Source organism: Garra rufa, chromosome 9 (assembly GCF_049309525.1).
Source record: "Garra rufa chromosome 9, GarRuf1.0, whole genome shotgun sequence".
NCBI classification, from domain to species: Eukaryota; Metazoa; Chordata; class Actinopteri; order Cypriniformes; family Cyprinidae; genus Garra; species Garra rufa.
The window spans coordinates 11,277,887-11,304,225 of record NC_133369.1 but is presented as its reverse complement, the minus strand read 5'-3'; the positions used below and the strand labels follow the sequence as shown (position 1 = coordinate 11,304,225).

At 35.6% G+C, this 26,339-nt stretch overlaps 1 protein-coding gene across 1 annotated transcript; it reads right to left on the bottom strand.

Moving 5' to 3' along the window:
- Positions 1-459: 459 nt before the first annotated feature.
- mtx1a (metaxin 1a) lies at positions 460-13,041 on the bottom strand. The gene is made up of 8 exons (XM_073846800.1): positions 12,954-13,041; positions 6,701-6,770; positions 5,625-5,704; positions 4,549-4,641; positions 4,293-4,475; positions 1,817-1,893; positions 1,560-1,717; positions 460-1,452 (listed from the first exon to the last, which is right to left on the bottom strand). The coding sequence occupies exons 1-8, from the start codon at positions 13,032-13,034 to the stop codon at positions 1,229-1,231; spliced, it is 966 nt and encodes a 321-aa protein (XP_073702901.1). The 5' UTR covers positions 13,035-13,041; the 3' UTR covers positions 460-1,228.
- Positions 13,042-26,339: the final 13,298 nt, after the last annotated feature.

Sequence of the window (26,339 nt, the reverse complement as noted above, 5' to 3'; positions counted from 1 at the left end):
CCAAACTTTTAAATGGTATGGTGTATAATGTTACAAAAGCTTTTTACTTCAGATAAATGCTGATCTTTGGATCGTTCTATTCATCAAAGAATCCTGAAAAAATTTATTCAACTGTTTTAATTATTGATAATAATGTTTCTTAAAGAGCAAATCAGCATATTAGAATGATTTCTGAAGGATCTTGTGAAACTGAAGACTGGAGTAATGATGCTGAAAATTTAGCTTTGACCACAGGAATAAATTACATTTTAAAATATATTCAAACAGAAAGCAGTTGTTTTAAATAGTAAAGATATTTGACTGGTTTTGCTGTACTTACAATCAAATAAATGCAGGCTTGGTGAGCAAAAAAGACTTTAAAATGAACATTAAAAACTTTTGACTGGTAGTGTATATAGTGCAAATAAGCTCCAATAGCCAAGAGGGATATTTTTAGCATAAAACATATAGCATATAAACTAGCTCATGGCTGCGGAAGAAAGCAGTTCAAACTACTTTTTCACCTTTTTAAGCAAAAAATATGCACTTTAATTGTGAGGAAATAAAAGATTTAGCAAAATATGTCCTTTCGTATTTCACACAAGCAACCAAGTCGCACAGGTTTGGAATGAGACATGAAGAATAAATGATTTGCTTTTGATGATTAATGTCTTTAAGACTCTAAACTTGATTAAATATATAAATATAATAAGGTATTTTCCTATTTTACTCAACAGGATCATGTTAACATTAGTTAATCTCACAGCAGATCAATACTGACAGCAGAGCAGAGAAAATGATTGTTGCAGGTAGCAAATAAAATGCGCGTTAAAACAAGAAAACGCTGAGCTTTAAAACAAACAAGGCAATGGCACATAAGAGATGCAAATCTCTGAATCTCATTATCATAAAGCTATCAAAAGAGTTTAAAACCCTCAGTTGGTCCACATAATGAAAGTTGAGATGCGTGACGACGAAGTTTTAAGTGCTTTCTCATCTAAACTTAGCTTAACTTTAGTAGCTATGAACAGTTTTGCCTTTTATTTTTCTGTAAAAAAGGAAACACCGGTGAATATGCCCAGTCAAACGACTAAAGCAAACAAAGTAGTTTAACAAAAATACAAAACCAAAGATTATCATGCAATTAAAGCCTAAAGTCAAGGAATAAATAAGCCATTATGTTGTTCCTGTATGTTCCTCCACCAAGTAGACGTGACCATCCCACTGCAACTAAAAGTCCTACTTTCATTCACTCCTCCTCTTCTTCCTCGTGGGAGGGGCCTATGAGAGAGGCGGGGCCTATAGGCTCCTCCTCCTGCACATGCTCAATAGCGACTAAGCCGGTGAGGAGAGCGTAGCTCAACATCGCTGCTACTGCGACCAGCACTGACAGCAGCTGCTTGCGTCTCTTGTATGGCTCGTTGTCAAAGTCGCCCCCCTGCTGCGTGCCGGACACCGGACGACTGACGCCCTCTGCAAATAGAAAAGACACTAACATCAGGACTCAATGACTCTTATTCTACAGACAGAACAATGGATGTTTTGTCCTTTGCATGCACTTAATTGTGGTTGTTGGTTACCTTTACTCTCGCTGGGGAAGTACAAGCTCAAGATGTTAGAGCAAAATGTGTTCAAGTTGTCCAGATTCTTCAAGTTCTGCTGCAGGCGGCAGTTAGGCAGCCGGATTTTAACAAGCGGAGCTAAATGTCCAAACACATACGCATCTAGAGAAGATGGCCTTTCAATCACACACAAAGACATGAAATGTATATTAAACCTAACTCATAATCAACTGAGACAATGCTCAAAGATCAACCATCATGTGTAAAATACTTACGAATCTCCAAAGAAAAATTTGTTCGATCCCAGGCGCTGAGAAAGAAGATTCAGGCACTCCAAAGCATCATGGTAAAGCTAGAGAGAGTCAGAGAGAACAGAGACTGAGAGGATGTAGACAAAAACAACAAGATTTTCAATCTTATTTCCATGTAAGAGCGGGAGCAGCCATTTGTAAAGTTTATGGGTCTGGCTTCTGGTATCATCTGCTTCCAGCTATTTTTAGTTGTACAAAACAGGTTGTTTTGCTGCTTGATATTGTAAATTGCACATTTGCATCCAAACCAAAAGTCATAAAGACTTGAAACTTGGATCGATGGTAGTACTCACACTGCTGACAACGTCACCAAGGCTCACCCCAATCGGCGTGACGGGAGCGCTCCAAGGTATAAATACCGCTCATAACTTCTAAACCATCAGTCGCAGGCTCAAGGGTCTCATGTCGTTGAAAAGAACTTCCGAGAACTTTTCAGAACATTTCAAGGGAGTAAACGATTGTACATTGCATGTTTTTTCACACATACATGTGATATTCCTATCATACAATAGAATTCCTCATTCTGGACAACTTTGCCTCTAGTCTAGAACCACTGCTATCAATCAAATCATTTCTTAAATGATTGAGAAGATGTAAAAAAAACTACTTTTGCGAACTAGTCCTAGGTTTTTCGCTCAATTGGGGGGGAAAAACACTGCAGTACAATTCTCTGGACTCTCTAGGTCAATATTTATCAAAAAAAGTTGACATTTACCCTTTGGGAAGCTATAACGGGGGCATGTAGAAATGTAGCATGTCCAAACTAACCCAAAATCCAACAAAGCCTGAAGGAAAACATAGTGAGCACACGCTCATCGGTAATTCTAAACTAGCATGCAAAGTTTTAAGGAGATCGGACCACACATGGCGCTATAACAATTATTAACATTAAAAAACATAATATCTCTATGGTAAATTACCTGGATTTGCCAAAAATGCTTTTTTTTTTTTTTTTTTAAATCATTGATTCAGGTGGTTACAGGCTTGCTAAATAATATATTTTTTTATATGTGCTTAAATGTCTTAAATCGCTTGAACCCCAATAATCGCTGCTTGAAGCTATATTTCTTCTTGTTATTTCCCTATAGTGGCTAATATGCTGGTGATTAAGTATATTCTGTGAATAAGTCTTGCATTCATAGAAAATGGCTTAGTTCCATGTAAAAAAAAATAAGGTGAATAGATTCTTATCATTTCCTCTACTCATGTCAGTTATTATGTTTTATATCTCAGTATCTAGCCTTATTACTATCATATATCTCTTGCAAAAGCGTTTCGGTTCTAATTTATGTCCATTGTATGAGTCAATGAGAACCAAAACTGTCTGGTTACCAACATTGTTCAAAATACCTTATTTCAAGTTCTGTAGAAGAAAGTCACACAGATTTGAAAAGACACAGGGGGTAGAAAATTTTGACAGAATATATATTTTTTTGGTAGACTACTGCTTTAAAGGGGACATTGAATGGCCATTTTCAATAAGTTTGTATGATTGTTTAGGGTCTTCATGAAATGTCTGTGAAATACTTTGGTTAAAATTACTCAAGGATGTAAAACAACACCCTTTTTACCTTGTCAAAAACAGTTCTGTTCACAGCGAGCCATTTCGCTGCATGCCTCTTTAAATGATAATGAGCTACTGCTCACTCCGGCCTCATTTCTATTTATTGTGTATTTGGTTACCATCAAATACAAAACTAATCCACTGTATCCTTAGTGCCCCTGATGTCGGGAGAAAGTGAACACTCATTCACTTTTATATCCAACTACAAAACACCTGCACTGCTTATGAGACAATGTTGTCGCTACAGTGGCTCTAGCCTGGAAAAAGCCTGAAAATGGCAGACAGCGTACAACTGTCTGAGAGCGGAAATATGCTAATATGTCAGTCAGCAGCCAGGCCGGGGCCATCAGAAAATCAAAACAACTTGATAATTGAGACTGTTTAGGTTTTTTGGGGATTAAAAAAAGCAGTGAATGGATTTTTATCATTGTAGGGTGGCTGTGTCCACACACTTATATGCAAACACTATTTAAAAGTGAATTTAGCATCTAATGTCCCCTTTAACACTGCATTAAAAGTAATTTTTTTTTTTCAAAAGCAAGAATAACATTCAAGATATGAGCAACATATGAGATCACAAGCATGCACATTGTGACTCACAACAGTGTCATAAACAAGCAGAGTTGTTTCCCAACATCAGACCAGCAACTATCCAGAATAGAATTCTCTGCCAGAACGGAACTTCTGCTCTGTGTTTGAGCCCAGATTCCACACATCTGCTAGTTTATCAGTGTCCTCTTCAGGGACCAAAACACTGTTTCCTCTGGCTAACAGTCTAACAGCCGCCCTGGGGTCTTGAGGAGGGCGTTAGTGTCACAACAGACACCGCCCACCAAAACAAACACTATCAAGCACAGTATTCAGAATCCCACCAACCTCTTTCTCTGCCTCTTCTCCTGCCTCCAGCGAACTGTTTCCCCGGATCAGGCGGAGTCGCTCAAGCTGCCTGTTCTGCATGCAGCCCGGCATGAAGAAGTTGAGGGGGAAGGACATATTCTCTCCGTGCCAGCGGCGTGTCACCTGCACATAGTTTTTAGAATCGATCCATAAAGCGTAGATCTGCAGGAAGACAAGAGTTTGAGCATGTATCCAACAACATTTTTCTCATAGAGTTTAAGGTTTCGAATCTCACCAGCGCAGGTAACAGACGCTCCTCAAGCAGTGAAATAAAGGCCAGAGTGTCTGCGCCCTCTTTGGCTGAGAGATCATAGTCTGCATTGTATTTCTGAAACACAAATTGGCAGTATTACTATTACGTTTACTACTGTTAAAAAAAAAACAAACAGGTACAGGCAATCTCCCTAAACAGGAACAGGACATTATTGTAGAAAATATGCTTTGTGACCAACATAAGTTTATGATTCTTACAAATTTTGTTCAACAAGATAATCTTCATTAACAAAAACAAGATAAAAATTTGGAGGCTTAATACTAGAAACAGAAGTAAAATAATACCTACAAGTTGAGAAATCTGAGTTAGAGTAGTTTGCAAGTTTTCCTTTTTCTGACAACCTCCATTTTGCCACTTTTTAGCAACAGCTTTTTCCAAGCTTAAAAATGTCACAATATAGTATTACACGTGTATTTTAAGCTGTAGAATAAATTGTGAAAATATCTTGAGCTTGTGTTAACCTCAGACGTTATTCCAGGCATTTAACCAACAACCTATTTTAAAAAAACCATTGACTTTGGGAATATGGGTTTAAACCTGGAACTTATTTCCAGGTTTTTGGTCTCGGGCTGCAGGACTCTATAGGAAAAGGATTTTAGCATCCAAAAAGCTGTGTAGTGTTTTGTGAATAAAGCAGTAAGCATTGATCTGATCTGTGTTAGCTCCTGACTCTGGGTAGAACCACACTACTGCTGTAGAATAAGAAAGAGAATCTATAAACTTGTTCTAGAAAAGGTTTTAATTACGCACCTAATTAAAACCTTTCCTGAAAACACGTGTTTACTGTGTCTCATTCTATTTAAATTTAATGGATACCTTCATTGTGCAATCAAACATGATTAATGAGGAAATTAGGGGCGCTTTTATAATGGCAGCAGGCTTCACTGGAAAGGCTGTGGTAGTTAAACGAATGAAACTAAGCTTGTTTGGTACAAAATGAGCTCATGAAGGGTGAAATAAACAGGGACACTTGCGCTTGATGAAAACCAAAATGTGATCATGACAGTAGCAAGTTTTTGTGGGCGAGAGATAATCACCTGTTTCCTTAACTGAATGATGATCTGACTGGGTTGGGAACAGCTGCCTTCATCTTTGGTCCTTAGAGCAGGAAGTGAACCTTCAGAAAAGATAGCAGCATCAGTTAAAAAAATATTTGGTCAACGACAGTCCATTTAAGCTTTCAATTATTACTCTGGACATCAATAATAGAAATGCATGATCTTTAGAAAAACATACCAATATTGCATAACCAACAAACACTACAGTGTTTAAAAAGATGTTTTGAAAAAAGTCTCTTATGCTCACCAAAGATGTATTTACTTGATTAAAAATACAGTAAAATGGTAGTATTGTGAAATATTATTAAAATGTAAAATAACTGTTTTCTATTTCAATATGTTTTAAAATGTAATTTATTCCTGTGACACAAAGCTGAATTTTCAGCATCCATTACTACAGTCTTCAGTGTCACACGATCCTTCAGAAGTCATTCTCAAAAAACATTTATTATTATTACTAGTGTTAAAACAGTTGTGATACATTTTCTTCAGGATTCTTTGATAAATTTAGTGTAAAAGAACAGCTTTTGGAGATATAATATTTATAGTTACAATTTAAGTCTCTTTTGATTCATTTAATGCATGACTGCTTAATAAGTATACATTTTCCCCCAAAAAAATTTAACAAATAAAATGTTCTTCTAAATAAATAAGGCAATTAAGTAATTTGTTTATTTATTAAGGTTTTAGTAGCTGTGTCTGGTAAAATGTGATAAACAGGCTAGTTAAATGCAGTGCTTTCTTTATTTGTACTAATTTCTTTGTAAAGACTGACAATGTGAATTTTGTTCCTGTAAAGTCAAAAGGTCTACCCAGTATAAAACTGTTGAAGGAACATTGGTCTTCAATATTAAATTAGCTTTCAGGAGCCAAGGAAAATAATAATGGAGACAGACAAGAATGTGGAAAGATAAAACATACAGATGCAAGTTATCAGCAGCTCGGCAGGAAAGAGGAAGAGGCCTGTGAGCTTCAGTTAAAACACGCTAAACGTTCATCTTAATGAATGCGGAGTGTTTGCCAAGAAACAGATTGTTAAAACTGGGTCTGCTTACCTGTGGGGCTTCTCCAGGGGTTAGAAATCTTGTGGATTTTGAGCGGAGCTCCAGCGAAGCGAGCGTATGCCTGGAAAATGATATAAAACATCATTAATATGTACACTCATTTCATTTTAGAGCTCTGGTTAACTATGTTTAAACTTTCAAGTTTAGACATGAATCTGGTTAGTGTGTTGCAGGGTCAGAAACTAACGATGGCTTGTGGCAAAAATGCCACATAAATTCAAGACAAAGGGGCAAAAAATAGCTCTGCACAATTAAACGATGTATTACGGCTGTCACACTTAAAGTGAAAATTGTAAATGAATGAAAAGTGTCAATTTGCAAAATTACATTTAGATTTGCTCACACCGCATTGAATTGCGGATAACCAATCAAACACGTTTCTGTTGAATTTAGGAATGCATTGGCCAATCAGAGGCACGCACGCTCCCAAATTCCCCCATCATAAACAACACAGTGCAGATATGATGTAAATAAAAGAATAATTTCATAGTTTCTGTGATTATAACAGGCGTTTTTGCATAACTTGCGCTAGACTAGACTAACACCGTGGACCGACATGTTTGTCTGTGAAGCCAGAATGTGATGTGCCCAACCGCAGACACAAAAACATTTTCTATATCGAAATTAATAATCATTAGTATAATACAGTGGTGTGAAAAAGTGTTGGCCCCCTTCCTGATTTTTTATTTTTTTGCATGTTTGTCACACTTTAATGTTTCAGATCATCAAACAAATTTAAATATTAATCAAAGATAACACAAGTAAACACAACATGCAGTTTTTGAATAAAGTTTTTCATTATGAAGGGAAAACAAAATCCAAACCCACATGGCCCTGTGTGAAAAAGTGTTTGCCCCCTAAACTTGGTTGGGCCACCCTTAGCAGCAACAACCGCAATCAAGTGTTTGCGATTACTTGCAATGAGTCTGTTACAGCGCTGTGCAGGAATTTTGGCCCTCTCATCTTGGCAGAATTGTTGTAATTCAGCCACATTGGAGGGTTTTCGAGCATGAACTGCCTTTTTAAGGTCATGCCACAGCATCTCAATAGGATTTAGGTCAGGACTTTGACTAGGCCACTCCAAAGTCTTTATTTTGTTTTTCTTCAGCCATTCAGAGGTGGATTTGCTGGTGTGTTTTGGATCATTGTCCTGCTGCAGAACCCAAGTTTGCTTCAGCTTGAGGTCACGAACAAATGGCCAGACATTGACCTTCAGGATTTTTTGGTAGACAGGAGAATTCATGGTTCCATTTATCACCGCAAGTCTTCCAAGTCCAGAAGCAGCAAAACAGCCCCAGACCATCACACTACCACCACCATATTTTACTGTTGGTATGATGTTCTTTTCCTGAAATGCTGTGTTACTTTTACGCCAGATGTAATTGGACACACACCTTCCAAAATGTTCAACTTTTATCTCGTCAGTCCACAGTATTTTCCCAAAAGTCTTGGGATCGTCAAGATGTTTTCTGGCAAAACTGAGACGAGCCTTTATGTTCTTTTTGCTCAGCAGCGGATTTCGTCTTGGAACTCATGCAGACCATTTTTGCCCAGTCTCTTTCTTATGGTGGAGTCATGAACACTGACCATAACTAAGGCAAGAGAGGCCTGCAGACTTCCACTTCCAGCCTTTCCAGACTGATAGATTTCAATTACTTTCTTTCTCATTTGTTCCTGAATTTCTTTAGATGTCAACATGATGTGTAGTGGGGGGGCGGGGGGGTACTTGTGTTATCTTTGATTAATATTTAAATTTGTTTGATGATCTGAAACATTAAAGTGTGAAAACATGCAAAAAAAAAAATAGTCAGGAAAAAAAATCAACACTTATTGCAACTCATTATATTGCAACTCTATTAGCTCGTTTTAACATCTATAATTAAGGTAGAATTTTAAACAGTCTATAATGACAACAGTTTAAAATACTAATTAAAGTAATTGGGTAACTTTAAGTATTTGACATTAAAGACAACATAATCTGGTGATTATAATAATAAGGTGATTATAAAAATTGCGCTCAACAAAATAAAAAAAGCCCCTGGAAATCAATTCCAGGAGGCAAATATTGATCCTTAATGAAAAAGGTAATTTCTGATCATCGTGTGTTGCTAGCCTTCAAATGTTAAAATGTGGAATTCTGGTCTCTAGATACAACTCCCTCCCTCAATGCAAGTTTACAAGACTTTATTCACCGTTAACCATCTGCTAGGCCAACCAACATTATAACTCTTACGAGTTAGAAAAGCAATTTTAGGTGATCACTTGAGGTATCATTTCTGTACAAATGTACAAACTAAACTAAGTATGAACTGTGCTGTTTTCCTTAACAAGCTCCACTAAATTACAACAAGCAACAACACAGATGATTATAATATACCATGAAGCTGCAAAAAAGCAAGCACACAACCTGAATAAATAACAATTGTTGGCTAACTTCTACAAAACAGCTCCATTTAGCTCTTGGATGGGGTTAGGGGTTTAGGACGGGATGCCTCGTTTTACGACGACATCCGATAAAGAGGGACGTAATTTCACATTCCAGAACATGCAGCTGAAAGCTGACAGATTGAGCGCTTCACACCTGGCTCAGACCTTCAGCACATCGTTTAGCAGATTCTTTCCACTGAAAGCATCTTATATGGCTGATCACTGGGGTTATATTCCCTGGAGCGTTGCAATACTCTTTAGACCAAGAGCCAAGAATGACTCAAGAGTAATCAGCTTTGATTCTTAAAGGACTAGTTTCCTGAAAAATGAACAATCTGTCATTAATTACATTGCCTCAAATAATTTTAAAAGAATCTTCAAGTGATTGTGAAGCTCCAAATGTTATAAAATGGAATAAATAAAGCAGTTTTTTTTTTACCAATAAAATAGATAGAAAATAGCGTAACAAATAACTTAACGGAATAAGTTCCAGACCACTCCCATCACCCTGCATAGGATTATGCCACAAAATGATGTCACTCTCTCCTTTAATGGAAAAGAACTGCATAAAGATGCTTCACATCCTGTTTGTGCTTTAGTAAAATAATTTCTAGGAGATTTCTTTACCATTACTACTCTACTAATACTCTAAAACTGTGACTGTAAAAGAGGGGAAAGGAAAGTGGATTTGTGGAAAAAGCTGAGTATTAAGTTCTGAGATTTTCTCCTTTTCCCGGTTGCAGTGGAGCGCTGAGCTGGAAAAGCGCCGCAAACTCCATCAAAGGCTGACATCATAACCTCAGCTTTATTACTAGATTGATTCCTACAGAATCCTAAATCGTAGCTCGTAAAGTGGAGGGGATCAAGTTTGGAAATAAATCATTTCTATGTGAACAACCGGTACCGTCCAAGGCAAACACGAGGAGGAAAACTACAGCTGGCTGAAATCCACTTTGCCCACAGTAAAAGCTCAGTTCATCAGACTCCTGCTGTACACATAAACACACTGAAATTAGGCCATGGATGACAAAACAGCTTCTCCCGAAAGTGCAGATGGTAATAATTAGTTTGAGCCACTCATAAGATCCTTAAATAGAGTGCCGCAGATGACGATTGGACTGTGCTGATCTTAAGCCCCGCCCCCGCCCTACTGCGGGTCCAATCACAAGTCTGTCGTTAAGGAACAGTGTATTAGAAACAAGGAACAAAACAAAGCAGCCAGCCACAGCAGGGGTTAATTCATCAATGAACAAACGCTAGAATAAATGTTTTCACTAAAAAGTAACATTTCATAGCTTTTCCTAAGTAGTAAGTTTACCATGAAAAAAAGGGACAGTATTTTTGACAAGTTTACACTTAGGTGTTAATATAAATTCCAAGATTCATAAATGTCAAATAAACATACTATAGTTTAAAAATCAAGACTGAAGACTGTTTATATATATTAAATATTCTAAGTATTTATATAATTTATTTTTTTATTTTTTAAATATTATTTTGTATTTTGTTTAATAGAAGCACTCCGAGGCAATTTTTCACAATTATGCCATTTATTCACATTATGGCATAAAAATTTAAGCTCATGTGACTAATATACACTACCAGTCAAAAGTTTTTGAACAGTAAGATTTTTAATGTTTTTTAAAGAAGTCTCTTTTGCTCCATAAGCCTGCATTTATTTGATTCAAAGTACAGCAAAAACAGTACAATTGTGAAATATTTTTACTATTTAAAATAACTGTTTTCTATTTGAATATATTTTAAAATGTAATTTATTCCTGTGATAAATTTCTGATAAATTACTAAATTTTAAAAAGCAAAATTTTTTGTATCATTATTCCAGTCTTCAGTGTCACATTATCCTTCAGAAATCATTCTAATATGCTGATTTGCTATTTAAGAAACATTTCTTTTATTATTAGCAATGTTTAAAACAGCTGAGTACATTTTTTCAGGATTCTTTGATGAATAGAGAGATCCAAATATCAGCATTTATCTAAAATAAAAAGCTTTTGTAACATTATAAACTACCATTCAAAAGCTTGGAGTCAGTCAGTTTTTTTAACAGAAATTCTAGAAATTAATACTTTTATTTAGCAAGGATGCTTTAAATTGATCAAAAGTGATAATAAAGACATTTATAATGTTACAAAAGAGTTCTATTTGCAGATAAATGCTGGTCTTTTGAACTTTCCATTCATCAAAGAAACTTTCTACTCAGCTGCTTTAAACATAATAATAATAATAATAATACATGTTTTTTGAGCATCAAATCAGAATATTAGAATGATTATGTGACTGAAGTAATGATACTAAAAAATTCAGCTTTGAAATCGGAGAAATAAATTACGTTTTAAAATATATTCAAATAATAAAGTTTTATTTTAAATAATACAAATATTTTAAAATTGTACTGTTTTTCTGTATTTGGATCAAATAAATGCAGGCTTAAAAACATTAAAAATCTTACTGTTCAAAAACTTTTGACTGGGAGTGTACATCTACACACTTCCAAACTGATGAAAAATAATAATTACGTCATTTTTTTTTCAAAGTACTTGCATAACAACCAATTACTGTCAAAAATGTTATGATTGTGACAGGCCTAACTTCAAGCTGGCAGTTACCGGGCAAATCTCCAAACATCCTCAAACCTTCACATGCAGTTATAATTTATTGCAACTAAACCCTTTCTGGTGCAGTGAGATAATCTGGAAAATTCTGAATGAACTTCGCATTACTAAACCATCAGACACAGTGAGCAAAACATGCCTGCGGTTTTCAAAGCGCCCAGAGTAGGTGCAGACAGACTGTAACACACAGACATCTTCATCCCAACCGCTGGCGAGCTGGAAAAATCCCACCACACTCTTTAGAGAATCCAAGACACACAGCGCTGATGTAACCTAATCACTTTAACATGCGATTTCAGCAACAGTAACCTGGTTTTGTGCCCACACACAACCTTTGTTGATTAGGAATAAAATGGATCTGAATGCAGTCTCCAAAGCTGCTGATGGGAGATGAGATTGATGGTAACTCCAGATGACAGTGGTGGGTTTGTGGTCTACAGTAGCACAGACAGGTGGCGCCCTGGTGTGACCAAACTGAAGTGGAAAAATAAGGAAAGTGGAGGAAATGTATCCCACATGATGATTCATGCAACAAAAATATCTGCTGATAAGCACCTTGGCTGTGGAACAAACTAAGATATTAAAACACAACATCTTAAATCATGAAAAATAAACAGTGGAGATTAGCGGTTTCAAAGGCAAGAATGATCTGACTGGTATTTAGACACCGTTGGAGTGTGGTCCTGCCACACATATTTGACAAAACAATGAGTGTAAACTTAGTTTAGTATTAACTAAAATAGTAGCTGGGGCCCTAGTGAAATGTAAAATGTAATAGTGGTTACATGTTTTTGTATATTTTGGCTTATTACTAGTATTGCATAAAATAATGTGTTTGTGTGTCACACATTACATAATAATAACAAACAGCTGTAACCGCAGAAGAGAAGCTTCTCACATAAAACTATATTTGAAGTACCTTGTTTTTCACACGCAGTGAATACAAATATGGTATAAATACAATACAAACCATGGTATAAGTAAATAAATATCAGTAGTAGCATAAACATATATGTCATGTTAAGAGACATGGTATGACTATGTGATATCACTGTACCATAGTACCGCCACTGTACTTCAGTAAGTGATCGTTACCGAGCCAATTCTCTGCACAAATACGGAACTTGAGCGGAACCCACCCCGTATAAACATCCGCACTACATGAGCCAGTGATGAAAACTCACCAGCACGATGAGACAGTCGGTATTTACAGACGGTAAACCCAAACCAGCCTTCCAGCAGAACAGCTCACTGGGCGCCGCCATCTTCAGAATACAAACATGTGTGACCCGGAGCTGATGCTTCGACAAATAAAAGTCCCAGCAACTCTTTTGTAAGGTTTCATTCAAAGCTAAAATAACAGTTTAGGCAAATATATGTATATTATTAAGTTGATTTTAGATGTACTTTGAGAAGGGAGTAGCTATGGCTGCTGAAAATTCAACTTTACTATCATAACAATAAATTATATAGGCTATTAAAACATAATAAATTAGATAAACAAACCGTTGTTTTATATTTCAATAATATAAAAAACATTAACAATTACAAAAAAAACCTTTGAAATAAAAAGATTTGAACAGTGTTTGTTTATTGTTTAGCTGCTAGAAAAATCATTACTATACACTACCAGTAAAAAGTTTTTGAATAGTAAGATTTTTAATGTTTTTTTTTTTGTTTTTAAGTCTCTTCTGGTCACTAAACCTGCATTTATTTGATCCAAAGTACGGAAAAAGCAGTAAAATTTTGAAACATTTTTACTATTTAAATTAACTGTTTCTATTTCAATATTTTTTCAAATGTAATTTATTCCTGTGATTTCAAAGCTGAATTTTTAGCATCAATACTCCAGTCACATGATCCTTCAAAAATCATTCTAATATTCTCATTTGCTGCTCAAGAAACATTTATTATTATTATTATTAATTATTATTATTATTATATTGAAAACAGCTAAGTAGAATTTTTCAGGTTTGTTTGATGAGTAGAAAGTTCAGAAGTACAGTATTTATCTTAAACAGAAATCTTTTGTAACATTATAAATGTCTTTATCATCACTTTTGATCAATTTAAAGCGTCCTTGCTAAATAAAATAATTTCTATAATTTCTTTTGAAAAACAAAATTTTACTGACTCCAAGCTTTTGAATGGTACAGTGTATAATGTTACAAAAGCTTTTCATTTCAGATAAATGCAGATATTTGGATCTTTTTTTTTGAAAAAAGTACTCAACTGTTTTAAATATGGATTATAATAATAGAAATGTCTCTTGAACAGCAAATCAGAATATTAGAATGATTTCCGAAGGATGATGTGGCTGGAGTAATAATGCTCAAAATTCAGCTTTGATCACAGGAATAAATTACACTTTAAATTTATTCAAATAGAAAACAGTTATTTTAAGTAAAAGTCTTAGTGCTTTTGCTGTATTTTGGATAAAACAAAAACAAAAACGCAGGCTCGGTGAGCAGAGGAGAATTCTTTAAAAAACATTACAAATCTTACTGTTCAAAAACATTTGACTGGTAGTATATACTGCCACTGTGCAGGAATATATCAGTTCTGACTTACACTTTTGTAGTAAGTGTATTGTGTTTTGGCAGGAAGTTTGGTAACCATGGCCTTATTTGTAAGGTAATTAAACTGAACTTGCGCGCCCTTGTGTTATACATTATCAGTGTTTGAAGTAGGGGAGAGCAGAGATGTCATATCTCGGCCAAATGGACAATCAGCCGCATGTGTTGCAACTCTCCATTCCAGACAGCTGCCAAGAATTCAAGAGCCAAAACGACATGCACACATGATGACATCATCTCCAGAAACTCAGGGGACTGATACAGTCCAGTACATTCCTGTTTAGGACATGAGCACCCATCCCGTCCGTTGTGTGAACTCAAAGTTAGCTCTCTTCCTTTAAGGTACTTTTACTCAATCTATGGCCTGGAAAAACACACATGTAACCACTTAATGTAACTGTGCGTTCCCATTTAGATAATTAAGTTTCATCGAGGGTAAAGACAAGGAAATTTCAACATATTGAGAAAATCTCTGGAAAAGGGCTTTGGGCATCATTGGGACATTCCAGAATGCTCTGAAACTCTTCCAAGAATAGGCTAAAGGACAAAAGGACTTGCACATTGTATATCACTTTTAAAGAAACATGCATTATGCATAATTACAGTTATAATTATTATTCAGTGTAAACTAATGAAAACAGCTTAGATTATATATTCACTCCAGGGTGTCAGACTGTGTGTGGTAAAATGACGTCCTTCTTCCTCGAGCAAACATCAGGGTGGCATAAGCACTTCTCTGAAGCCCTGTGGAAAACCAAATGACCCGTTTAACAACTCAAATTTCAGACAGAGACAAACATTCAAACCTCAAGTGAATAAAACATCACTGATCTGAGAGGAAGAGTTCTTACCACAGCGCCTATGACCTGGAGGAAAAAATAACAAGCGGTTTAAAATATTTATATGAATGCAGATGATTTTGTTGAACCATCTGACACAAACATGCCAAAATTGTTTTAACTCGAAGGCAAACTGGAAACACAATAAAAGACAGTTATTACTTTATTTATCAGATGGGATACTTTTAAAAGGCCGACAGATGTGGTTATGGCTGTTAAATGTTTTGAGGAGAGACATTCACGCACACACACACACACACACACTGGAATTCATTTCATAGGTGTAATGGTTTTTATACTGTACAAACTGCATTTTCTATCCCCTAAACCTACACTTCACACAAATTTTTCTGCATTTTTAGATTTTCAAAAACTTATTTCTGTGATTTGTAAGCTGTTTTCTTAACGGGGACCTAAAAATGTTCCCACACAAGGTCAGAAATGACTGGTATTACTTCACTTGTGGTGACATTTGGTCCTCATAATGTAGGGAACATCAGGTACACACACACACTTCTGCTGGATAATGTCACTGCTGATGTCACAAGTGATGTCATCGCATAGATTCATTTCAGCAGAGGTGAGATGTGCTATTTATGGCGAGAAGTTATGAGCATAAATATATAATGACTTACACCATGTTCAAAAAGAAAAAAAAAGCTGTAATTTCTCAGAACAGAAAAATTAAACAAACATTAATTTAATGATAATTATACATACAGTAGTCAACATTTGAAATGGTTAAAAAAAAGCTTTAAAGTTGTCCTGTGGGTATTATTTTGGTTTTAGTTCAACTTTGTTGATTACTGTTGATTACTGTTTATGGAATTTAGGTGCAAGAAGTGCACCACTAAACCTCATTTGAATCTGTATTTACGTTAATTCTTTATATCCACAGTTTTATCTCTCTATTCAAAAGCAAATCAGATTTATATACTACAGACATTAATGCACACCTACAGAAATGATTCAGATCAAAGTTGCTAAAGGGTAAGCTTTTTCTTACCCTTTCATAAAAAACATTGCGGAACAAACAATTTATTGCTTAAACGCTGCTCTTTCATTGCTCGTGTCTCAGTTGTATTTAAGTCTTACGTTTTCTCAGAAGCCACAAATCAGTCAAATATTAAGTGAATAGAGCTATAAAATCTACAGTTGAAGTCAAAAGTTTATATCCAGCTTGTAAAATCTGCCAAATGTGTAAGAGGGATCGTACAAAAATGCATGCTATTTTTAGTTAGTACTGACCTGAATAAGATATTTCACATAAAAGACATTTACATAAAGTCCATAAGAGAAAATAATAGCTGAATTTATGAAATTAACCCTGTTTAAAAAGTTTGCATACACCTGATTCTTAATACTGTGTTGTTACCTAAATAATCCACAGCTATGTTTTGTTTTGTTTAGTGATAGTTGTTCATGAGTCCCTTGTTTGTCCTGAACAGTTAAACTGCCTGATGTTCTTCTGAAAAATCCTTCAGGTCCCACAAATTTTTTGGGTTTTTCAGCATTTTTAGTGTATTGAAACCCCTGTTCAAAAGTTTTCACCCCTGGCTCGTGTAATGCATCGTGTTTCCTTCTGAAGCATCAGTGAGCATTTGAACCTTCTGTAATAGTTGCATATGAGTCTCTCAGTTGTCCTCAGTGTGAAAAGATAGATCTCAAAAGCATACAGTCATTGTTGGAAAGGGTTCAAATACACAAAAATGCTGAAAAAACAATCATTTGTGGGACCTAAAGGATTTTTCTGAAGAACAGCAGGCAGTTTAATTGTTCAGGACAAACAAGGGACTTATGAACAACTATCACTAAACAAAAAAACACAGCTGTGGATCATTCAGATAACAGCACAGCATTAAGAATCAGGGCCTTTTTCATGAATTGTATGTAAATGTCTTTTATGTGAAATATCTTATTCAGGTAATTACTAAATAAAAACATAACATGCATTTTGTATGATCCCTTTTATTTTGGTAAAATAATTAGCATTTTGCAGATTCTGAAAGGTGTATGTAAACTTTTGACTTTAACTGTATGTGGATAGCATACTTCACATTATAATACCGGAAAAACTGATATTTGTAGACATCAAAGGCTGTTGACAACTCTTCTGAAGCTGATGTGGGATCACTAGGTTTTTTGTCTCATAAGAAGAATCTGAAAAGCAGGAGAGATTAGCCAAAGTCTCATTTTAATGTAATAGTTGTACTAATAGAAACATTTGAAATCTTGTTTGTGATTTTTCTTATGGAGGTTTTAGAAAATGCATCTATTTTCACTCCTCAGAGACAATGAGGTGCAGGAGCTCCACCCACCTGTGTGAGGTACCTACTCAGGTGCTCAAACAATAAAAAGACTGTTCACTCTGATAAAGAGCCACTTTTTCCAGAGTCCAGAACATTAGCTGATGTTGACTCAACCTGCTGGCAGAGATCACACGCTGAAGGATTACTCATCTTCAAAGATGATGAAGATTATACTAAGAGCCTCAACCACCTTAGTTGCTGGTTGGATTGTATTTTTTATTGGTAAGTAGCAACTATGTTTTATAAATGTGATGTAAATATGAAAAATCAATGTGAAATATGAAAAAACTGACAATTAACTCCTACCATTGAAACAGTTTAGGATAGTTGATCCAAAAATGAAAACTCTTACATCATTTACTCACCCTCATGTCGTTTCAAACCTGTATGACTTTCTTTCTTCTGTGGAGCACAAAAGAAAAAACTTCATTTTAAGTCATTGTGTTTGTTGTTTTGAACACTAGTGAATTTCCTCAAAATATCATCTTTTATCATTTTTGGGTTAAATAAAAACCTTAAATCCTTATATTAAAATCTGATTCAGGTGTAAACTCTGTCAATATCTCTGCGGTGGATTCCCCAACTGAAAGCACAGATGCCTCGACTCCACACTCTTTGACTTCAGTTATCATGGATCTCAGAATCACAAACCGTGTTTATAATGACTCACTGACTGACCAGCAATCAGAAGAGTATACAACACTCAAGCAAGAGGTTGAACAACTGGTGAGGGTCTCTTATTAATCATGCTTGTTTATGTAAAGCACTCATGGGATATTTACAGTATTCTAGGATATATTGCATCCTCCAACAGATATACAGTATACTATAGATAAAAGTAAATGATGTAACTGATTAGTTCAATGACTAGTGGTCATCTAGAACTCTTTCAGAAAATATACCTGAAAAAACCCATGTTACTTTGATATATTAAGGTACTGAATGATTGAAATTACAGAAAAGATCACAAAACCAGTCATAAGGGTCCAGTTTTTTTAAATTAGAACATTTGAAATAAGCAATATATAAGCTTTCCATTGATGTATGGTTTGTTAGCATAGTGCAATATGCAACTATTTTATAAATCTAGAATCTGAGGGTGCAAAAAATAAAAATATTGAAACAAGCCTTTAAAGTTGTCCAAATAAATTTTTTAGCAATGCATATAACTAATCACAAATTACGTTTTGCTATATTTATGGTATAGGAACAAAATATCTTCATGGAACATGATCTTTACTTAATATACTAATGATTTTTGACATGAAAGAAAAATAGATAATTTTGACCTATACAATGTATTTTTGGCTATTGCTACAAATATACCTGTGCTACTTATGACTAGTTTTGTGGTATCATGTAAATACCATTGTTTATGTTAAAGTACCTTGGTAATACCATATTATATCAATACAGTATCATATCATGAGATTACCACAGTATTATTTGTAAACGTACCAGATTAATTTGCTATAATAATGAAAATATATTACAATGTGTGCTGTGCTTCTAAGAAACCATGGTGTTATCATGGTATTATGAACAAAATAAACTATGCTAATAAAGTAATTTCAATGTGTTATCAAGGTGATAAAGTGAACTGATTAAATGTATATTTTGAGTGCAATAAACAGTAAGTTGGATAACTTTGGATAAAATAATTTGCCAAAAGCATAAATGTAATGGAAACCTTAGTACCTTACTATGGTGCCAAAATGGGGAGACATTACGCTACTAGTGCGATTATCAAATAAACAAAATCACAATTACCAAGGTTTCTGCTATCAATTGGTGACTATGGTCTATCTCTAATGAATACTGATTTTCCCCTGTTGTACTTTTCCAGTTTGCAGATATTTATGAGCGATCATATGACACCACTCATCTGATATATTTGGGGACAGATGAGATGATATTCAGGTTTGATTAACTCATAATCTTACCTTTCTATCCAATATAACAGAGTGACAGACTATCTGATCTTATAATGTTTCTCTTGCAGTAATGGGTCTGTGATCGCCACTTCTCGTCTGCTGTTTGGACCGACCCAAATCAATCCAGAGCTTGTGAGAGGAATCTTTTTACCTGCCTACAAACAGATTCCATCGCCGGCACTAGAGATCGACCTCAGCTACTCTGAAAGTAAAATAACATTTTACAATTTAAATTTACAGTGTTTTCACATTGTTCATTAAACATTAATTACTGACCATCAAAACCAATGGAAGCTTATTTCTACCAATAAATACAAACATAAAATAAGTAAACTTTTTATCTCACAATTCTAATTATTCTTTTACAATTGCAAGTTCATATGCTTGTTTTTTTAGTTACAGACTTTATTCTCTGAATTCTGAGTTTACATCTCGCAGTTTTTTATTTTTTATATTTTTTTCCATTTTTTAGACACCTGAACTGATCGTATACACATGCGGAATTCTGAGAAATAAAAAAAAGAACTGTAAGATATAAACTTGGAATTGTGAAAAAAGGCCGCATTTATGTTTTACAATTCTAACTTTTTTTCAGAATTCTGAGTCTACATCTTGCAATTGACCCTTCGCAAACAGCTTGATTGACAGGCGATCTGACCAATCATAACGCTAAAGCCACCATTTTGTCTGACAAATAAATCTGACAGAAGAGTAGATTAACTTTTCTGAACTTAAACTTGAAAAATTATTTGTATTGGCGTATTGACTTTCCGCGATTTAAACAAAATACATTCTGATGTTCGTTCATGTTTATTTTGTGCTTTAAGTAAATAAGAAAAAGACGATCGGTTCACATGTCAATTGATCTAATAAGGCAATACAGTGATTTTGTCAGGACACATTAGAGGAGTAGTTCACTTCCAGAACAAAAAATTACAGATAATGTACTCTCACCCTGTTTACATCCAAGATGTTCATGTCTTTCTTTCTTCAGTCATAACAGAAATTATGTTTTTTGAGGAAAACATTTCAGGATTTCTCTCCATATAATGGACTTCTATGGTGCCCCAGAGTTTGAACTTCCAAAATGCAGCTTAAATGCAGCTTCAAAGGACTCTAAATAATTTCAGCTGAGGAAGAAGGGTCTTATTTAGTGAAATGATCTGCTATTTTCTAAAAATTGACAATTTATATACTTTTTTAACCTCAAATGCTCATCTTGTCTAGCTCTATGTGAACTCTGTGTATTCTGGTTTAAGGTAGATAGGGTATGTTGAAAAATTATCTCATTTTCTCCTCCAACTTTTAAATCTTCCTACATCGCTGCAGAAGTACCCAGTGTTTACAAAGTGAACACGCAAAGAAGATCAAACGCCCTTTAGAAAAAAGGTAAAACAGCGATGTAGGACGAATTTGAAGTTGGACAAGAAAATAAGTTGGGAGTTTTTGACCTACCCTAACTGCCTTGAACCAGAATGCATAGAGTTCACGTAGAGATAGACAAGAGGGGCATTTGAGGTTAAAAAGAATATAAATTGTAAAATCTTTTTTTTTTTTTTAAACCTTATAGTTTCTTGGATGGGATCGTTCAGAGCCCTTTGAAGCTGCATTTAAACTGCAACTTGGGGGCACCATAGAAGTCCACTATATGGAGAAAAATCCTGAAATGTTTTTCTCAAAAAGCACAATTTCTTTACGACTGAAGAAAGAAAGACATGAACATCTTGGATGACAAGGGGGTGAGTACATTATCTGTAAATCCTTGTTCTGGAAGTGAACTACTCCCTTAAAGAGCCACAAAATGATATTTATTATTTATTATATCATTTTTTTATTCTGTGGCAGAAATAAGCTTCCCAACAAAACTAACAAAAACATCATTATCAACTAATAAATAGTACATTCAATCCCACCCGCAGATGAATTACCAACTGAAGAACCTTTTGAAGAAGAGAAGAACTTGAGCAGACCACCAACGACAACACATAAAGAAACCCCCTTTACGACCACGCCCTCCATGACCAAACCCCTCACTTCCACTCCGGACATCATTACGGACTCTGAATCCTTCACCAGCCGTCTTTCATCCACACTCTCACCCAACATGTCCACGTCCCTCCCATTGGGCTCCAGTGCGGTTGTAGGAAACATCACAAACTCCATCTACTCTACCACTTCCATACCCTTTAACACCACCATAATGTACCCAAACACCACAACCAACTCACCGATGGATAATACAAGTATTTCTGCAGCACCCAACAGCACCACCAATGCAGTAACCAATGGAACCACAACAAAAGTTCCCAATGGGACCACCACAGCAGCACCCATTGATACCATCACTACAGCTTCCAATGGCACCACCACCATCGACACCATCACTACAGTCTCAAATGGTACCTTCACCACATCCCCCCAAAGCACAATTACCTCCATCCACAGCACTGTTGGGAAACCGACAATCAGCTCCACCATGTTTACAACAGCACAACCCTCGAAGACCACAACCAAGAACCATCCACCTACTACGGCTACTGTTTTGGTGCCTGGATGGGCGGTTGCCCTGTTAGCGCTGGCGGCTGTTAGCCTCTTCCTCCTCATCATACTCATCATTCTGGTGAGTGATCGAGGGTTTAGAATCAATGTAATATAACCTTTGGTTTTATAAAAGAACATGGTACTAGCTTTTAAATAAAACAAACCCGTTTGTGAAATGTCACTTATTTGATTGTGTATTCATCTGAAAAAATAATAAAACTGACCAACTTTTATAAGTAAAGCAGCAGTACATTATGGTCATTTATTGTAAATACTTCAAAGAATAGCCAAAGTGGTACACTTCAGGGGTGTTTTTGTCAGTGTTAATCATTTACTGTTAAAGGACAACGGTGTTCCCCCTCTCAGGTGGTGCTCTGGTGCTGTTGTCCAAAACGAAGAGTTTTCGTGAATGAAGCTGAAGAGATGAATCCTCCCATGTACTTCAATCCAGACATCCCTATGTATTCAACGCAAAGCACATTTGATACATCCAACGGCAAACAAGCGGTGCGATGCTTTTCATAACTCATTATAATGCAGCTTAGCTTGTATTTTGTTTCTGTACAGTTTGGTCATGAAAAAAAGTGAAACTAGATTTTATAACAAAAGTGACTTTGAATTATAACCAAATTTTGAAAGTGAATGCGCTATGAACAGAATTGACAAACTTGCTATGCTATGCTGTAATGCTTATTATTTGCTGTTGCATGTCAATTATTTTTGTTGAGCTGATGAAATTGTGAGCTCAAGACAGTGTTGTTATTGTTAATTAAATCTAAATCTGTTCAAATAAAACTGTTAATTAAAATAAAGCGGACATAAAATATGAATATTATAGTATTCCTACAAATATTAGATAACTTAAAGGGATAGTTCACCCAAAAATGAAAATTATGTCATTATTTACTCAACCTCATGTTGTTTCAAACCGGTATTACCTTTGTTCATCTTCAGAACACAAATTAAGAAATTTTTGATGAAATCCGAGAGCTTTCTGATCCTAGATATCTACGCAACTACCACGGTTAAGGCCCAGAAAGGTAGTAAAATTGTCATTAAAATAGTCCATGTGACATCAGTTCAACCGTAATTTTATGACACTACAGGAATACTTTTTATGTGCAAAGAAAACTGAAATAATGACTTTATTCAACAATTTCTTTAGTCAACCATTTTAACAATGTCCCTACTACCTTTCTGGGCCTTGAACGTGGTAGTAGCAGTTTAGGGTCAGAAAGCTCTTGGATTTCATCAAAAATATCTTAATTTGTGTTTCGAGGATGTACGAAGGTCTTACAGATTTGGAACGACATGAGTAATTAATGATTAATAATAACAGAATTTTCATTTTTGGGTGAACTATCTCTTTAAAAATGTAAACAAAAATCAGTTTCATTGGCAACTAGCTTAAAATAAGTTAGAGTATTAAACTTAATAACAAAATCACTACACTCTCAGAAAAAAAGGTACAAAAGCTTTAACTGGGGGCAGCACTCTTTTGAAAGGTACTAATATGCACCATTTAGGTACTAATATGAACACTTTAAGGTAATAATATGTACCTTTAAGGTCCTAATACACACCATTTAAGTGTAAAAGACGTACAAAAGACAGAAGTAAGCCTATAGGTGAGACTTCCGGTTCATATATTATAGGGAAATAATGAGAAGGATAACAACGTGCAGTAAATGGAAACCTGTTTGCACTACAAACCATTGTGTTCATATTTAAGATTAATTAATTATACATTAAAATAATACGCTAAGACAGACCAATTTGAAATATCAAGCAGCAAAACCAGCTGTTTTGTACAGCTAAAAATAGCCGGATGTGAATGAGACCGGAAGCCAGGCCCATAACATTTACAAATGGCCCACTCTTACAGGAAGAAAAAGGTGGATAGAACCAAACAATACAGAACAAAAACATAACCACAGCATTTTTTGATGCAGTATGAAGGTAGCAGTAAGAATTTAAGCATTAAATCCTGACAGACTCAAAACGTATTGATATTTACAATAGTTATCAGTTACAGGAATTGGTCTCAAGTTAAAGAAAGGATTAGCTACGGTTACCTGCTCCGACAGACATAATGGATCCGCTCTTGTCTGCTGGTGTATGAACGGGACAATTTGAGAGTCACACCTATAAAAACAGGTAGTGAAAACACTCACTGTGTGAATGCAGCACAACAATACAACAAGCCAAGGACTGTATAGAAATGCAAACATTTTAACTATACAAATAGAACTGCAGCTTTATTGTGGAAGGAAACAGAGGGGTTTTCAGATGGGTTCTCCACCAGCATCTCAGTCCATGTAAAACACTGACCCCACAATCACAGATCAGAACTAGGGAAAATTGGCTACTGTTACCTGGCGTTCCAGCGTCCCCGTCGCCTGCACAGGCCCCTCTTTGTGCGGCTCTGACTAAGAAACCTGAAGCGTGGGAAACTCGACTCTCGTTCAGAGACTGTGAGGCCTCCATCTGCGTCTCCTCCATCGTTCAGTAGCCCCGGCGTCACCGCTCACAATGCCCTGCCTACAGTCGAACAATAACGGGAGCCAGAAGAGAAAGACTTAAATTCTGAATCCAACCCTCATTGAGGCCTCCAGGGCTGAGTGCATCCGAGCAGCAGGTTTTGGTGGACAGCTGATCGGAGCAAAGAGTGATTACCTGAACGGAGGCGTTTGTTAGGGCTCTGGCATTTATATTAATAACAAGCTGGATGATTCACAGTGATGATATAAACAAAATTATCTAAATCACCCACAACAGCCCAAGATATTCAGTACAATTCATGCTACACAAGACCTCAAAAGGTGAAAAGTATTTAAAACATTCTTTGAAAATAAACAAACAAATTTTAAATAAAACTGTAATAAGGTTAAAAATTAAATAAATAAATAAAACCAACAACAATATTTTACATAATCTAAAATGTAGGAACAAGAAAGTAAAGAAAAAAAAGCTCTAAAAATAAAACATAAAATACACAAAAATATAAACTAAATACAGTTGAAGTCAAAAATTTTGCAGAAACATACAAAATGCATGTTATTTTTTGTTTAGTACTGACCTGAATAAGATATTTCACATTAAAGACATTTTTATGTGAACATTTACATTTAGTCCACAAGAGAAAATAATAGTTTGACCCCCGCTCAAAAGTTTACATACACTTGTTGTTACCTGAATGATCCACAGATGTTTTTGTTTTTGTTTTTTTGATAATTGTTCATGAGTCCTGTCACAAGGAGTCAGAGACGTGCGGATCCATTTGCAAGGCTTTATTAGAATAGTCAACAAGCAGGAGTAAACGCCAGGAAACAGGAACAACGTAGGTAATCCGGGAAACAGTTCAATAATCAAGCAGTGGTCGCAAATGGCAGGCAGCAGGAATCAATAACGGGGTACACAGTCCAGAGTCATACACAGATAATCCAACAATGGCAGGAAGCAGGAATCAATAACGGGGTACACAGTCCAGAGTCATACACAGGCAATCCAATCCAGAGAAACACGCTTAGAATAATGACCATGGGAACAATTAGACTTCGCAAGGTGGCTGTGTGTGAGAGTGGCTTAAATACATGTGGGTAAATGATAAACAGGTGTATGCAGCAATCAGTTCTGTGGGAAATGAGGAACAGATGTGTGCAGTGATTGGTGCAGTGGCTTATGGGGATTGTAGTCCATGAAGTGTGGTGCAAGAGTTCATGATGACAGGGAAGACCAGATACGTTACAAGTCCCTTGTTTGTCCTGAACAGTTAAACTGCCTGTTGTTTTTCAGAAAAATCCTTCAGGTCCCATAAATTCTTTGTTTTTTCAGCATTTTTGTGTATTTGAGCCCTTTCCAACAATGACTGTATGATTTTGTGATTATATTTTCACACTGAGGACAACTGATGGACTCATATGCATCTGTAACAGAAGGTTTAAACGCTCACAGATGCTTCAGAAGGAAAACCGATGCGGGGGTGAAAACTTTTGAACGGAAAGACAAAATAAGTTACATTTACCCTGATCTTAAATATGTATATTAGGGAAAACTGATTGTTTATTGAAAAGTGGAGAAGGGGTAGGTTTTAATAAGCTTATGCTTCATCCAACTCCTTTTCGGACATGTTGGTTTCATTTTATTATTATAAATTGTTTGGTTTGTTTGTCTTTTTTATTTTCTCTCAGTTTACTTTCTTTGTTACTTGTTTTATGTTTATGTTCGAAATAAAGCATTATACTCTCTTTTACTCTCTATCTTCAAATTTAATACCATTGTGTTTCCTTCTGGAGCATCAGTGAGTTTTTGAACCTTCTGTAATAGTTGCATATGAGTCCCCCAGTTGTCCTCAGTGTGAAAAGATGGATC

Bases quoted from the DNA above. Each gene is read 5' to 3' on its own strand.
- mtx1a (XM_073846800.1), bottom strand. From the start codon at position 13,034: ATGGCGGCGCCCAGTGAGCTGTTCTGCTGGAAGGCTGGTTTGGGTTTA. The intron at 4,642-5,624 runs GTGATTATCTCT...TTTGTGTTTCAG, and splicing joins TCATTCAGTTAAGGAAACAG to AAATACAATGCAGACTATGA. The intron at 4,476-4,548 runs GTGAGATTCGAA...GTCTTCCTGCAG, and splicing joins AGCGTCTGTTACCTGCGCTG to ATCTACGCTTTATGGATCGA.